Source organism: Aythya marila, assembly GCF_965140915.1.
Source record: "Aythya marila genome assembly, chromosome: 15".
NCBI classification, from domain to species: Eukaryota; Metazoa; Chordata; class Aves; order Anseriformes; family Anatidae; genus Aythya; species Aythya marila.
In genome coordinates, this window is record NC_139056.1 from 13,676,034 (window position 1) to 13,691,490 (window position 15,457).

At 44.9% G+C, this 15,457-nt stretch overlaps 1 protein-coding gene across 2 annotated transcripts in view; it reads left to right on the plus strand.

The window, feature by feature from the left end:
- Positions 1-12,920, plus strand: part of SDK1 (sidekick cell adhesion molecule 1) — a 396,992-nt gene extending 384,072 nt beyond the window's left edge. For both annotated transcript variants that reach the window (XM_082772472.1, XM_082772473.1), the window contains one exon: positions 6,712-12,920. In XM_082772472.1, coding sequence (XP_082628598.1) covers positions 6,712-6,984 — 273 coding nt within the window. In that variant the 3' untranslated portion in view covers positions 6,985-12,920. The remainder of the gene's footprint in view (positions 1-6,711) is intronic.
- The last annotated feature ends 2,537 nt before the right edge of the window (positions 12,921-15,457 follow it).

Here is a 15,457-nt window from a genome sequence, read left to right on the forward strand (position 1 = left end):
CCTTAATCATGGAAAGTCTTTGAAATGCCATTCCCATGCCTGCCTTATACCGTTGTCATTATTTGTCTGTCTTGGTGACTTTAAAATGTCCTATTCCTCGGGCTGTTCACATCACATTTTAAAATTAAAATGTCCCAAGAGGGAATCACAAACAGGACCCAGCCAGGGCAGATTCCAGATCTGTCCTTGGCAGATATTCACAGTTTTCCAGTGTTACACAGAAAGGCAAACACAACCAGTCAGTCAGCGTGTGCTGACTCCTCTGGTAAGGAGCTGCACATCCCCTTCTGCGCATGGACTGTAACGATGGAGTGTTTTTGGGCAAACAAGTACATGCTGCAAAACAACCAGCTGGCTGCAGCTACTGCCTGGACACGCTCTGGATGGCTGCAGTGACTGAAGTATGGGATGTGCTTTGAAGTTTTCACAGTGCCTTTTTTAGACAGCTGCAGCAAACACTAAGCTTCGGAAGTGTGGTCTTCAGTGGTGATAACTGCTGCCTGTGCTACAGGCACAGTGGGAGTAAGTGAAGAATGAGTAACCTGCCAGGGATAGCAATTGCTGTGAGAGCCCAGCATTCAGGTTTCGAAACACTCCAGTCCACAACATTAGGCTAGCACTAAAGGAGCCTTCTGCTCGGGTTGCTTTCAGACACTGTTCTCCAAGGAAGGTGGTTGTATGCCAGCATTATACCTTTGGCTGTGCCCTATCTCACGTCCCCTTTAAGAAGAAGTAAAGTGATTTTGGTCTGCAGAAGCCCAACAGTGGCCATGGGTGAATAGGCAGACTTCAAGGGACGTACAGAAAGGTAAATCTGTCTCTCAAATTGTGTGTTGTCAGCTGAGAGCCTGACGAATCTGAGCTGACGGCACAAGAAGCGAGCAGTGGGCCAAACCACTCCAACCCTGACCCTTCCAGCAAGAATAAATCAAGAGCAGCAAGTAGTGAAAGAAGATGACAGTTTTCATCTGTAGCTTTTCTGCACCTGCAGCTACAGCTGCTTTTCCTGGCTACCTAGCTCTCACCTCCTGTTAATTACCACGGACAGCCTGCTGCTTTGTGCTGCCCTATGGCCGACCCAGCGTGTCGGCAGCTTTCCTTGGTGTAGCTGGAGCTGCTGTCTGCGCGAGGCACAAGTGTTACCTCCAGATTAAACCCACAGTGCTTTGGTCATGTCACTGTAACAACCCAGCATTAAACCTGTCATTAAAACAGTTCGCTGAGCATGATCGTGAATTTAGCTCTAGCACCTTCTGACATTAATTTCAATGCCCCGTGTGGTATTTCCTGGTAATGCGCAGAAGTTGTCTTACAGGGTGTCATTACTGCCTTCTATATGCACTGTTTGTGCAACACAGAAGAAAGTGGGGTTTGTTTTGTTTTGTTTTCTCATGCTATTATTAATATTATTTATTTACTGTGTATTGCTGTCAAGCCTGAAGGTCTCAGTTGAGATTCTTGTGTTTTCGTGAATCTGTGTGTGCATGTGAGTATGTGAACAAAATGTGCCTCCTGTTTTTCCTTGGGGCTTAGATATGCAGCCCTTCTGTATAATGTCTTTGATGCTTGCTTTTTTTTTTTTTTTTTTTTTTTTTTTTTTTTTTTTTTTGTGGGGAGTGCTTTTAGGCATGAAATGTTAATAGGCTCCCAGTAGAGGTAGCAAGAGGAGATGCTGCCTTTTGATCAGCCTGAAAATGCTGTTTACATTGGCTGGTATAGACAGGAGGTGAGGGTGGAGGGGGGCAGAGGTGGCTGTAGATGTTTGACCGCTCTGTTTTCAAATATTTGTGTACCTATTAGCTCTTCCTGTTTGTCTTTGCTGTTCTTTTGGTTTCTGTTCTCAAAGGATATCTTAACAGACAAGCTGTTTTCTGAGAGTTTCAGAATCTCCATCTCTTTTAGCAGGCGAGGGTGTTTCCTATTATATGAAAAGTTAAAGATATCTTTTTTTTATATAGGAGCTCCACACGTTTGGTTCTTTCCAGCAAAGGAGGGTGGGGTCCTGATGCTGTTTTCCTCTAATACGTCTTTGTGTGGAGCTCAAATTTCACTTAATACAATGCACATAAGGGCAGGCAAGGACAAAAACTGTGCTTTTGCTTTCAACCCACGTGTCATCTTGTTGCTTCTCAGTTTTACCCCTATTGCCTGAGGTGTCAAGATTTTACATGGAAAAGAAGGGAGCTCGCTGGCTTCAAGTCTCGTGGGGTTTACTGAACATGAAGAAGAAGTTTGTGAGAAACTCTCAGGCTGACTGACTGCATTTACAACACAGCTGCCTGGGAGCTTTCCTCTGAGCTCCCTCCTGAAGAGGAGAACAAGGGAGAAATGACGAGAAAATGTAGCAGACCAAGCAGTACTCTAAAATTCATAAATCAAGTGGTTAACTTACTCCATGTCACGAAAGCCAAGCACCAGTACTGTTAATGAGGTTAAAGTAGTTTAATTGGCAGGTATGGAGCAAGAGAGTGCTAAAAGTGTAATTTCTAAATGATTAATAATAATAGGCTTTTAGATAATGAGTCAAGTGGACAAAGCTCTGGACAGACAATCTGAAGAAATTTGGTGTTCACCACGTGCAGAAACTTGATGATATATCTGCAGTGTCATCCAGCCATGGAAGAGCAGTTTTACTGGGGTGTAGGGAAGGGTGTTGTATGTTTGCTTGCTCTCATGCATCTTTTTGGTCTCGAAAAACTGTTTTCAGGAGATAACGTTCTCACAGATTGCACCCAGTATCAGTCAGTGCTGACTGCTGGCAATGCTCTGGTCTTCCAGGCTGCTCTCTACAGTCTAACTGATTTTCCCTTTCTCATATTATAAATTCCCACTTAACATTTGTTAGGGAAAATGATTTAACTCGTTTCCAATAAAGTTCTCAAGTGATTTTGACAAGTTGGGCACCATGTGGAAGTCAGCTGCAGATGACACATTCAATGAGCAAGGGCTGCCATGTCCAGAGAAATCTGTTTGCCCTTCTAGGTCACCTCATCTCTTACAGCATATGCACTTCATGTCAACCAAGAGAAGCTGCTGCTATCTACGTTTTTAGAAATAATCTCTAAAAGCCGCTTCTCCCATAATTTAATATAAATATAAACTTACATAATTGGAACTATTTTCAAATTTCCCATGGACTAAGCTAGCCGGCACTGGTGGCTGTTCTGCCTCCGAACAGCATTTGTGCATTCTGTGCTATCAATAAAATACGTAAAAAGCCTCTCATTTTCTGTATTTATTGTTGCATAGGCATCCACGCACCCCTGGTTGACAGTCGGTAATGTCACAGTACACCCAATCGCGCTCCAGCCTATGGAGGTTTCCAAGGTAACAAAGCCACAGCCGCACTGAAGGGCGACGCAGAGCGGGGAAAATGGAAAAACAAAGCAAAAAGCCCTGCAGCATTTCTGTTTACTCAATAGTTTAAAAAACACTAGAAAGTAATCCCCTAGTATAAGCTGTCTGTATTGTCATGCAGAACGTTTATCTTTCTAGTGCTTGATTTTCATCAGGGCAGAGGGGGATGTAGGACTGTAATTTGGAGAATTCCTTGCTGGTCAGGGCAGTTATTAGTACCTTGTTCGAAGTAGACCTTAGAAGATACTTTGGAAACATGGCCAGATTAATCAGATCCTGCCTATTTTGAAGGAAATGTAAAGAAAAAACAATGTATCAAGACTAATGAGTAGGTTATCCTTTCCAGCGTCAACACAAACAAAGGTGAAAGGCTGAAGTTAGATGATGCTTGTGCAGGTACACAAGTTTCATGCAAGTCCCTTCTGAAAGGCACTGGCCTTATTTACACTAAATTAGTATTCTCTTTCAGTAGGGATAATGGACTAATTAGCGGACAGATTATCAGCAGGTGGCCTAGTTTTAAATTCCCTCTTTCTGTTCATGGCAAGTCCAAGTGACACTATTTCAAGTGGCAGCAGCCCATCTAAAAGTGTTCCCAGTATTTCTCCTCTTTATTATGTTGACTTCTGGCAGTCTCAGAAGGATTTGGCTTGGGTACAGAAATTATATTAGTTTTGTGGGTAAGTATTTTCTCCTAGCAGTGGACAGAAATCAAGTGGCTGCATTGGTGTTGTTATACCTAGCAAGTAATGAGTTTGCTTTCTGGATACAGCTGCTTCTCAGCATCTCTTCTTAGATCTCTTGCCCTTTTAACCATCTTTATGTTTCTGTACATCTGTGGGGTCATCAGAAAGACCACTAAGTGTGTTTTTTTGTTTGTTTGTTTTTAGTGTGTCACCTTGTGACACCTCAACTAAGCTGATGTGATCCCTCTCTTCAGCAGGGGCTTGTTTCTTTGGGGGTGGCTGAGCGTGCCCAAGGCACTAAGACTGACTTTGGACTGGGGAAGGAGTCAGAATACATGGTAAGGGCAGTGGTAGCATTGTACCTTTGACAGAGGGAGCCCATCCATGGCATCTGGGAGCTCAATTCCAAGTTTCTGGTGAATAAATCATAGCCACCTGCCTCTGCTCAGGATGCAGAGACTTTTCTTCTGGGTGCTGCCATCATCCCCCAGATCCCCACGCACTTTCTACCTTAACATCAGACCGTGAAGCTGCAGCATAATGTTTGGAGATGTAGGCTGGTGCCAAGTGCAACTTGTTTCTTGATAGGAACGAGGAAATCAGATCTGCAGGAAAGGTTGGTTGCCTTTGCAGCTGAGGACTGGCCTGCCCAAGCTGTTGCCCTCCCTCCCTGTCATGCTGCCACATCTGCAGTCATCAGAGGCGCTTTTGTTGGAGCGCCTTACAAAACAGACAGGGCAGTGCTGGCAGGATGGTTCCTGCAGCAGTGCCAAGACTCTGGAAGTGCTCTCTGCACCCACTGGCTGTGAAGTATTCCAAATCTGGGGATATTCCAGGCATGCTGCAAAAACCACCTGTTCAGGATGGCCTTTGGAGAGAGTCTGGTGTTGGCTTCCCGAGGTTGGCAGCTGGTGCAAAGGAGGGTTTTTCTAGGTGATAGACTTGCTGGGTTCCTTCTGGAATAATTGTTAAACGCTGGTGGGGTTTTGTTGTAATATTAATTACGTGTCAAGGCACCTGGAGCTTCACATTCATAAAATAATCAAACGAGGTAATTCTGAAAAAGCCAGAGCATGGTTAACAGCAGAAGGGAAATTTTGCAAAGCTGTTAAGAGTTGCGTTGCTCAGGCTTTTGGAAAACTCTGGGAAATTTTTCTCATCCCTGTCCATCACCCACTGTGTTGGAAAACGCTCACGAAGTAGTATTGAAGCAGCTATCTAAGCAAAGAAGTAGGATGATGGATGCGGTGCCCTTTTCAAATGATGGTTTGCAAGGCATTTGAGGGTTGTTCTTCAGAGACCATTAAAAAGGAGCTTCAGAGAAGATGAGACTAGTTGTGTGGCAGGCAGGATCAAGGAGGATGTGTGTTTGCTGTGGGGTGTCATAGATCAGAATGATACCAACTTTTTGAAACTAATTGCAGCAACTAACAGTTGCGAGTTGCACTTACCCATCTCTCTCTTGTATGTCTTAGGCAGCCACCGCTTTGATATTTAATTGCCTTTCGAATTGGCTATGCAGATTATCGGGAGAAAAAAAAAAAAAAAAGAGAAGTGAAAGCTTTTGCATACTCAAGAGATTTTGAGGGAAGGCGTGAGATATGGCAATGACTGAGTAAATGTTTGTCTGCTGTATGGGATGTGGCTGTTATCAGTGGGAATGTTACTGGGAACAGAAGGAAAATGTGCGCTCAGATACGGTGGCCAAGGCTTTGTTGTGGTCTCTCTTCAGAGGAGATGGATGAGCCCTCTGTGCTTCCTCCAGCTGCATCACAGCAGTGGTACGGGGGAAGGGGCAGGCACACAAAGCCGATCTGGTTGCATCTCAGTAGAGTTCCTCAGCTCCAGCTAGACGTTGATACAAGCTTTGAAGCTACCAGGCACTGTGTGTAAATGTTTGAAGGGCCAAGATCTTCTCTGAACACTGACCTATATGTGAGCCATGTCAGGAGAGTGACCCCCTCCTTCTGGCAGTTCTTTCCCAGATTTTGCATTTCTGTTTTCCTGTATCGCTGCTGGTTGGGTGCGTTGTTACACCACCGATAATCAGCTGGAACATACAGAATGGAGTTGTTTGCCTGAAATAAACTGCAATTTTGCTTAATTCCCTTTCAGTGATATAACTAATTTTCAATATTTAATGGGGCTTGCAAGCCAGACTCGGAGCACTGTGCAGGTGCCCTGATCTGACCAGCATAAACAACAGCACGTCTGGCTAACTTGTATGCATTTGCATGAGAGGCATTCTGTCAGTCCTTGCAGCAGAAGAAGACAGATTCTCAATTGCTGTTGTAATTGCAATCTTTTTGATTATATGGTTGAAAGCTGTTGGTTTTCCTACAGTGTCTCTACCCTTCTCAGCATCTTCTGTCAAAACAGGAACTTGTAGCACTTGCAGCAGTGTTCTGCGGTGAATTAGAATGGATTTTTCTGCATCTCTTAGCATCAGAGATCATTGGGGAACCTTCCCTCTAGCAACAAAGCCTGGCTAAACCAGAGCAGTTGCTTCCTTCAGTCCAGAATGTATTACACTTGGATTACAACCCACCTTACCCTAAAATTACAGCTTTTGTCAGCTGCTGATATTAAACTTCTCTGATTTCTTTTAGAGCAGAGCAAGCTAAATCACAGATGCTAATGGCTGATTTTTTTCCCCCTGCTGCTCCAGGCCACTGACTCGGATTACGAAGATGAGCTGCCCAAGCACTCCTTTGTGAACCATTACATGAGCGACCCCACGTACTACAACTCCTGGAAGCGGCAGCAGAAAGGGGTGAAACACCCGGCGTCCTACAGATACGAGGAGTGCGCAGCCAGCGAGACAGAACCCTATTTCCAGACTGTCATCACGACACAGAGCTCAGGAGGGGTGTACACCCCAACGGGACAGCCCGCGCCCGGCTCCCGGACTCCAGTGACAGGGTTCTCCTCCTTCGTCTGACACGGGCCGGGAGAGAAGAGCCCAGGCGAGCCGCCGGCAGCACGCGGGGCGCCCCGTCGCAGCGACCGCGTGCGCGTGGCCGGGGCGGTGAACTTGGGGGTGATAACTTTCTCTATCAGGGTAGAGCGGATGGGAACACGAATGAGGCTGTTTTGGTTTTGGTTTTCCTTTTTTCCCGAAGACAATCAACTCTAAAAGTACGGAGCTGAACTAGCCGAACCTTTGTTTAAAAAAAAAAAAAAAAAAAAAAGGAAAAAAAAAAAAAAAGGAATTCTGCAAAGTGATGATTTTAACCACTTGTGAATAGTAGGGGTTTTTTAACCACTTTTTTGTAACACTGCTTCAGGAAGCAGCTCCCGTGCCCTTCTCTTCCCTCTTTCTTTCTCTGCCCTCCTCCTATCCCATGTCCAACAAGGAGGTGAATTCCCTAGATGCAATGAGTGACTTTGTGATGTGATTTGACGAGAGAACATAAAACCTCCCAGGCTCCTTTTGCTTTACTCTCTTTATTTTTCTTTTCAATTTTTCCCTACCATCAGGGTCAAGTAGGAAAACACAGAGAAGGGACAGACTTCGACGTGAAAAGCAGACCCCTCCTCTCCCCTCTCCCCATGGCTGCTCCCCACATTAGGAGCACTGGCTGATTCACTTACGCTCAGATGTGTCACTGTGTCTGCTCTAGGCTCACTACTGGTGTCCGTATGCTGAATTGCTGACCTGCTTTCCTTTCTTGTTCAAATGGGGCCTGCTGCAATCTTTAAATATTCCAACTCCAGGGCCTTTAGAAGAGTTGATGGCTCAAAAGAGCACTGTGGGCAGCAGTGGGTGAAGCAAGTGGGAAGAATTCAGATGCGAGGTCGATTTATTTTTGGTGTGGCTCTAATCCTCCCTTGTGGACTGCATGTGCCATTTGAATTGTTCATTTTTTAAAAGTCAAGGGACACAACCCAGCAAGCCAGAGGAATCTTTCAATTAAGATTGCAGGGACAAGCTAGAGCATCTACTAATTGATGAGGTTTTTGATCATGAAAGTTATCCTGCCCTGTCAATAGAAATTGAGCATCCTTTCTTGCCCAGACTCTGCAGTGCTGCTTGCTGATCTGTAAAAATGGTACACGGTAGTTGGGTTTGTTTGATTTTTGAAGCCACGTCACATGGCTTGGGTGAGTTTTGGTGTCCACAGGTGCCTTTTATTGATTCTTCAGCTTCTTATCTAGGAAAAGCAACAAAGTGTCTCCAAATAAAGCTAACACATTTTTTTCAAGCATTGGGGTCATGAATTACCTTGTGCACATTTACAGGCTGCTTTGTGCACTTGAAGCTACAGGCTTTGGAAAGAAGAGGGAGATGGTTTGTTTATTTTCCTTCCTTTTGTACAGCTTTATTTTTGTTTTCTGTCCTTTTCCTGAGTCTGCCATGTTTAGCAGCATGTTCTTTGTTCACATGAAAATTGTCAGGGGTTTAAAGAAACCGAGTCCAGCCCTTGGACCTAGCAGCAGTCCTGAATCACTACGCTTTTTACTGCGAGAGTTTGAAAGGTAAATTTGGAAGGAGGCACGTCCTTGCCACTCCAGCATCTGGCATTTCCTCCCAGGTGGATGTAGGTCAGCCAGGAAAGTTGGCATCCTGCTACTTGCTAACGTCGTATCGGGGCACGTGTGGGCACTGCTCCTATTGCAAATTGTCCCTGTCCTCTCTGCAGGGCTGAGGGGCAGCTGTGGCACTGCCTGGTGGTGTCTTCAAGGCAGGCTGCTGAAACCAACCTAACGCTCATTTCAGCAGCTGCCTGCCCCCACCTTTTGGGACTGGTTAGAAGTAGCCTGGTGGCACCTCACCTGGACAGGGAAGGTCCAAGAGCATGCTCAGCCTTGCTGTCACCTTTCAGTGCCTCTCAGACAGGGCAAACCAATTCAGAACTGCCTTTACTCTCTGGCACTGCCTCTGAGCACTGCTGCCCTTGGTGCATACAGATTCTGGATAGCATTGGCACTGGATTGCTGTTCTTTTCCACAGGCTCCAGAAAGAAAAAGGTTCAGAACCAAAAACTCTGGTGGGTGTGTTTAAGTGCTTTTGAGGTTGGGATAATTATCCACAGCTCATTAGATAACAAGGGACTTGCAAAGGTACAAGCTTGAGCCAAAACCCTTGTGAGGCACCCCCTTCTCTGCACCTGGGTAGGATGTGTGTGGGATGGAGAAGAGGCTCCAAAGAGGATGATGTGAAGAGGAATGCAAAACAAACAAAAAAACCCTGCTGCCTTCTGTGCACTTTGACTGTTCTCTTAAGCCATATGGACTTTGCTTTAATTACTGAACTGAACAAAAAATTGTTCAGTCTGATTATTTTTTGTTTGTTTCTTAGGCAAAATTATCTATGTGACTTTCTGATTTGTTTTCTTTCTTCCTTGTTATTTTCTGCATCAGATTATGTATTTTGAACTTCTTGTTATATATACATGGGACACAACAATGCCGTTGATGTTGGAATTTTAATGGGGCTTAACTCCAACAGAGGTAGTGCCATGGGAGGAACCTTCCAAGGATCACTAAGGGACCTAAAGATCTAGTTTAGAATAAAGTAGATCAAATGTTGAAGACATTGCTCCAAAGGATAGCATTGTGTGAGTAGCTCCATACCTCCTGAATATTGTCAGATCTGAATTGATATAAGGTGAAGTTACTCCTTAGGACTGTTCTGATATCACATTGAGAAAAAGGGCAAGGAAACCACGGGGAATAAAGAAAAAGGACTTTGTGGCCACAGTTTGACTGAAGGAAAACATGGGGAGCGGTACAGTCTGTACAAAGTGAGGAGAATAAACAATCCCTTTTTTTTTTCAGTGCCATCTGCAACAAAAGTGCTTGTGCTTGCTGTGGGCCTGCTGACATGGCTGTATGGCCCTTTTCTTCTGACTGCCACCAAATGAAAAGGTTAGATTGGATTCCTTTAGGACCCGTTGATCTGAACAAAGCCATTTCTGTTCCATTCCAGGCTATTATCACTCCTGGTTTTGTTTTGTTTAGGAGTTGGCTTTTTGTACGTGTGGGTTTATTTTACATAGGCATTCACTAATCATGGACATGCACTACCCTGCTCACTCCTAAGATGAGAGGAGGATATACGTTCTCCTGCCCAGGACGTGTATAGCTACGTGCATGATGCCTGTGCCTTCCTATTCATATGCTGCACTTGCAAAATATGATGAATAGGTAGGTTTTATTTACCTCTAATATCAGGTAAATTGTTCTATCTAGAAGGAAACACTCCATCAGTTAGCAAGAAAAGCTCTCTTTCATAGCTGTAATCTTTGGGAATTACAGCTTTGAAATATAACTTTTAAACATTAGCTGTCATGTTACAATAACTTCACCCATCAAATCTACTTCTGTTTCCTTTTTTCTATTTAGAACAGTCTTGAAAAATGAAGGCTTCTATGGAAAACTCTTTGTTAGGATATTTTATCTGTATTTATTTGTTTACTTTGCCTTGTTTCTCAGGTCTCTGGGTGACTGTTATTAAAAAATAAAAACAGTGCTATGAAATGACCAAGGGAGACATTTTAGGGAACAGTTTAACAGGAGCTCATTTTTCATGCAATAGCCATGGAAATATCCCATTCCCTGCAGGAAAAGAGTGCCCAAGCCTTCGCCTCGCTCCCAGGGCTGAGCTGACACCAGCCATCAGTCAGCGATGCTCGCAGCCCTCCCCGCGGGACTGAGGATCGGCTCAGCGCTATTACAAACCATGTGCACAAGTGCATATGGAACGAAGGAGCCTCCCACAGCCCCTGGTATTGTTCCAAGCCACCGCCAATGGAGCCTTTTTGTCCTCCAAAACTCCATCTCACACATGGAGTGTCCCCAGCCAGAGCCTGCTGCCTCAGGTGGGGTATTTTCCATTCCCATCTCAGTGCTCTGAGGTTGGTGCAAGGCTGGTGCTGCTGGGGTGCATGGGGCAGTGGTGGGAAGGGACAGGAGGGGGCACTCTCCTACTTCAGTCAGTGACAGCCTCTCCTTCCCCATCCTGGGAGTCACCAGCTGGAAACTGCTTTGGGAGGAAAGCAGGGAGTGGGGGCAACATGCAAGGCAAAGGAGTTCAGCAGCACGTCCTAAAGGAATCACACTGTGGCCAGTGACCCCAGTTTGGAGCCAGTTGGTATTACTGGAGAAGAAAAGGAGAAAAGGAAACTAATCCATTACCCAAAAGATTTTTTTTTTTTTTTCTTTTCTCATCGTTTGGAGTGCTAAAAGCAGTGATGCTTTGCAGATGGGCCAAGATCTCATTTCTCCTGCTTATACCCAGGTCTCTGCCAGAAGCTGCTTTAGCAAATTTTAGAATAAATATCCATGTCTGTCGTGAGGTGGGGTTACATTTATTATCCTTGTCATTGCTTCCCTCAAGAAATCCATTGGGTCATCCAAAGATTATCCAATCTGCTCTCCAAAAAGGGAGGAGAGAGCGCTGTTTATACATACAGAGCACTGCTATCTTTTCCCACTTGCTATTTTCAGACTAAACAAGGCAACCTATTTCAGAAAAATCTTTTTAGAGAGAGAATTTGTCAGGGAATTTTTAAAAAGAAAGAACTTTTGGCAGGGCCATTAGAAATCAGCAGCCCTAGAAACCTGAGACAGAAGAGAACTCGATCCCCAAACCCCCTATCTTTGGCAATTTCCTTTATCAGTAGTAGCCAAAAGGGCAAATGCAATGAGGGATTATATTTGAAGAGGAAAAGCTGTCACAGAACGGTTGCTAGACAGGCAGGTTGTATTGTAAAGGAGTTTCATTCAGCCTGGAGTTCCTGCTAGTTCAATCACGTTTCTTAGGTTGTTTTTATAGGTTTTTATAGGTGTGTGGAGTCCGTACGACATCCTGGTGTTACTAGAGGTCACGTGGGGAGAGGTTTGTTGCTGTTGAGTGTACACAGAAGCCACATGCATGACAATGTGGTTGTACAGAATCCATTAAAACCTCCTTCTCACGGAAAGCCACCCTTCAATTAGGAGCACGTTAACCCCGAGACTGAACAGGTTGGGCTGGGCATGAGCCTTAAGAGGCTTCACCTGACAAGTCCCTTAATTTCTTCATATTTCTATGTTCCTCTTCTTCTCCCTCACATCTCAACCCCAGCCCTCCCAGACAAATAAAGTCGGTGTGGACTTTGTAGAGGTGCAAAGCTTGCCACCCACTCTAGTAGAGCCAGCACTGATAAGCACACAAGTGTCACATGGGACAGGTGGGACGGGTTTGAATAAGGGGCGAGGTACCTTTGTGGTTTGAGATTTGGGCACTGACTCAAAGTTTTTATCTTCTCGGAGCTGCCACCTGCCCATTTTAAATGGCTTCAGAGCCTCAAGACTTGACACGAAATTCATTATTTCGGTTGATTACTGTTTGATCACTGTGCACTTTCTCGGGGCTTGAATCACTGGATATAGAGACTGGAATGGGACTGCAGCACTTTATGTCAAAGTGTTCTCTGGTTTATGTCCGATTCTCTATGTCTGGAAGTGCCACCTTTCTGCTGGTGGTGTCCCATAGGACATATAGCACTCCCCAATTGGTGACGCTGAGCATGGGGGCAGTGGCGTGACCTGTGGGGATGTTGCAGCAGCTCTCGGGTAGCGGAAAGGTGCAAGAACACGGTGCTAGGGTGGCTTGGCAGCCGGTTGCTTTGCTACTCTCTGGATGGAGTCCGTCCTCTGATTTGGTATCTGCTGTCAGTTTAGGGGTAGGAACACCTTACCCAGCTGTTTCAGTTATCCTTTAGTGTACTATGGTTATTGGGCCGTTGCTTTTACTTCAGTGTCTCCTTGGGAATTTGCCCTGGATTTTTGTTTCACACCCCTCGTTAGCCTCACCTTCACCACTCCACTATTTTATATGAGAAAGTTACTTCTTCTTTTGCAAAATTGCTTCTAATTAAAAGAACCCTTTTTGAATGTGTGTGTCCTTGGTACTTTTATTGGTGGGGAGGTTGGGAGGGGGGGGGGTTCAAGCCTCTTCTGTTATTTTTGGCTTGCAGAAATGTCTTGGTGCCTTGCCAGCATGCTCACGATTTAACAGCTCAGGACAGTGAAAATGTAACACGGGCTGAAATTCCACGCTGTTAGTTCTGGACTATAAAATCTTATAATCCCCTGCTGCTTTTCAGCTAAAATGGCACTCTCAAATAGTTTACACCCAAAATTTGATCAGCCTGAAATTTGTGGTGTTTGATGGTGATAAACTTCCCCCACATCTTTAGTACACAAGAGCTAAAACCCACGGGGCCACCGGTTTGTATGATTTTGTCCCTTCACAAATATGTCATCCCCTGCAGCCCTGTAGCAGCCATTATTCAGGTCCCACAAGCGTGCTGATGTTGGTGAGGCTGGGCCTGATCCCAACCAGTGTAAATCCGTGCAGCTGCTATTCAGGAGTAATTGTGGCTTTACACAGGTGAGGATCAGGCCTAGAGGAGTAAACCAAGTGCAGCCAGGTTGGCTGCAGCTCTGCTGGGAGAGGCGATGGTGGGAAATCAATATTTTCCAAGTGGGAGATGGGGAGGGAGTCAAACTGCTAAGGAAAGAACTTTTATTTTCCTGCTTCTGAAAGGGATATTATAAACAATGCAGTGTTGTATAAATACAGGCAGCCCTCTGTGGCTGGTAGCTTGTAATAACCCAGAGGTATCAATGTATCCATTCTGAAGATGAAAATCCTTGCACTGTAGAATTTTGTGAACGAGACATTATTCTACAAAATTGCCAGAAAAACGCAGAAGTGCTTTTTTGAGGTCATTCAGCTCCAAAATGTATCATCCTCCTGCTTCCAGCCCTCACTCTTCTCGGGACACGTTTCCTCTGCACATGTTTTCGTGGTTAGGAGTGGAGCATGGCCATAAACACTGGAGTGGATGGGAAATCTGCCATGGTATTTGTAGCCTAAACAATACCAGAGAAAACAGATTGGCTTCCCGCCCTGCCCTGAACAGCAAAAGCAATGGCTTGAGTGAATCAAGTAATCTGAGCTTTCATTACTGGCCCTTTTCCTGCTATTTGTCTCATTTGTTTCCTCTTCTTACCCCTGCAGTTTTGCTCTGGGGTTATTTATTTTTCTCCTTGCTCCCTTTATTTTAAAATTTTAAGCCTGCCTCTTGTTTTTTATATTTTTCTCCTCATCTTGCTTTGTTAATTGTTTTCATTTTGAACCCACAGTTCCCACCATGTCAAAAGGAACTTTATCTGAACACATGCTTTTGTTCATTTTTCTTGCGCTTCCACCACATCCCAAGAAAAGGGGTCCTTTTGCTTGGCTGTGCCATTTCCTTAGAAATGTAGGCGATGAGCCCTGGCGATGTGGTTGCTGAAGTGTTGGTGCTGACTTCCCAGGCCTGTAAAAACCTCTGTTAGGTAGGCAATTGGCATGTGCATCGCTGTTTGTTAGGCAGGGCGTTATTAAGTCAGGTGAGTTCAACGCATGAAGTCATCCTGCAGAGTTTAGGCACGCAAATGTCTCAGCTGCCAATAGTGCTGACACCAATGAAGTCATTTGCAAAATTGGAGAATCTGCACCTATATATGGAAAAAAGAAAAAAGAAAAAAAAAAAAGCTGCAAATTATCAGTGCCTTACAGCGAAAACAGTGTGTCAGAGGAGGAAGCAACCAACGCCCATGATGTTATGAGAGGAGACTTCTCCATATTGTGCAACTTCTGCAGGCTGAGGTCACTGTTCGTGACCATGGGCCTTGTGATATGCACTCGAGGAAAGCAGCCGTGCAGTAGCTGCACCAATGGCTCTGCTATTCTTCACCCCAACCCTTGATAACATGAGACCGTGCCAATGCTTGTACTTTGTGCACTAAACAGAACGTGCAGATAAGGCTGAAAGGCGGTCCTGAAAAAAAAAGGCATGTGTAATATAGCCCGGGGCCTTGTGCCAAGAGTGATAAAAAGCCTTACAAATACAGGTGACCTCACCACAACCCTGTCAGACTGGAAAGGATTAATATTCTTTGTTTAACAGGAGGAAATTGAGGCACAGGGCAGCTTTGCCTATGGGACCAAGCCGCAGTTTGCGTGCCCAAGTGGCCTCAGTTGCAAACGTCCTCGGTGCAGGGCAAAGAAAACCCATCTTTCTTACGAAACAGCAGGATGAGTTATTTTTGGGTCTCAATAAATTGTCTTTGTTTTCCAGTGCTATCACTCATACCATACCAGGGGAACATGACTGACCTAATTAGAGATTAATTCTAGCAGTACAAGACTCAACTGGTAAATACAAACTTTTTTTTTAATCTTGGGTTCTTTTTTTGTGTACGTACAAGCACATCTGATTGGTACAAACACCCTGGAGGTAGGGGCCGGGGACGAGACGGGCAATTAAGAGTAATCAGAGAAGCTGAAATGTGGAAAATATGGGTTGAAGCAGGGCAAATTTCCAGACTGATTTGTGGGACTGTGACTTAATCGTCTGGGAGAACTTATCCTC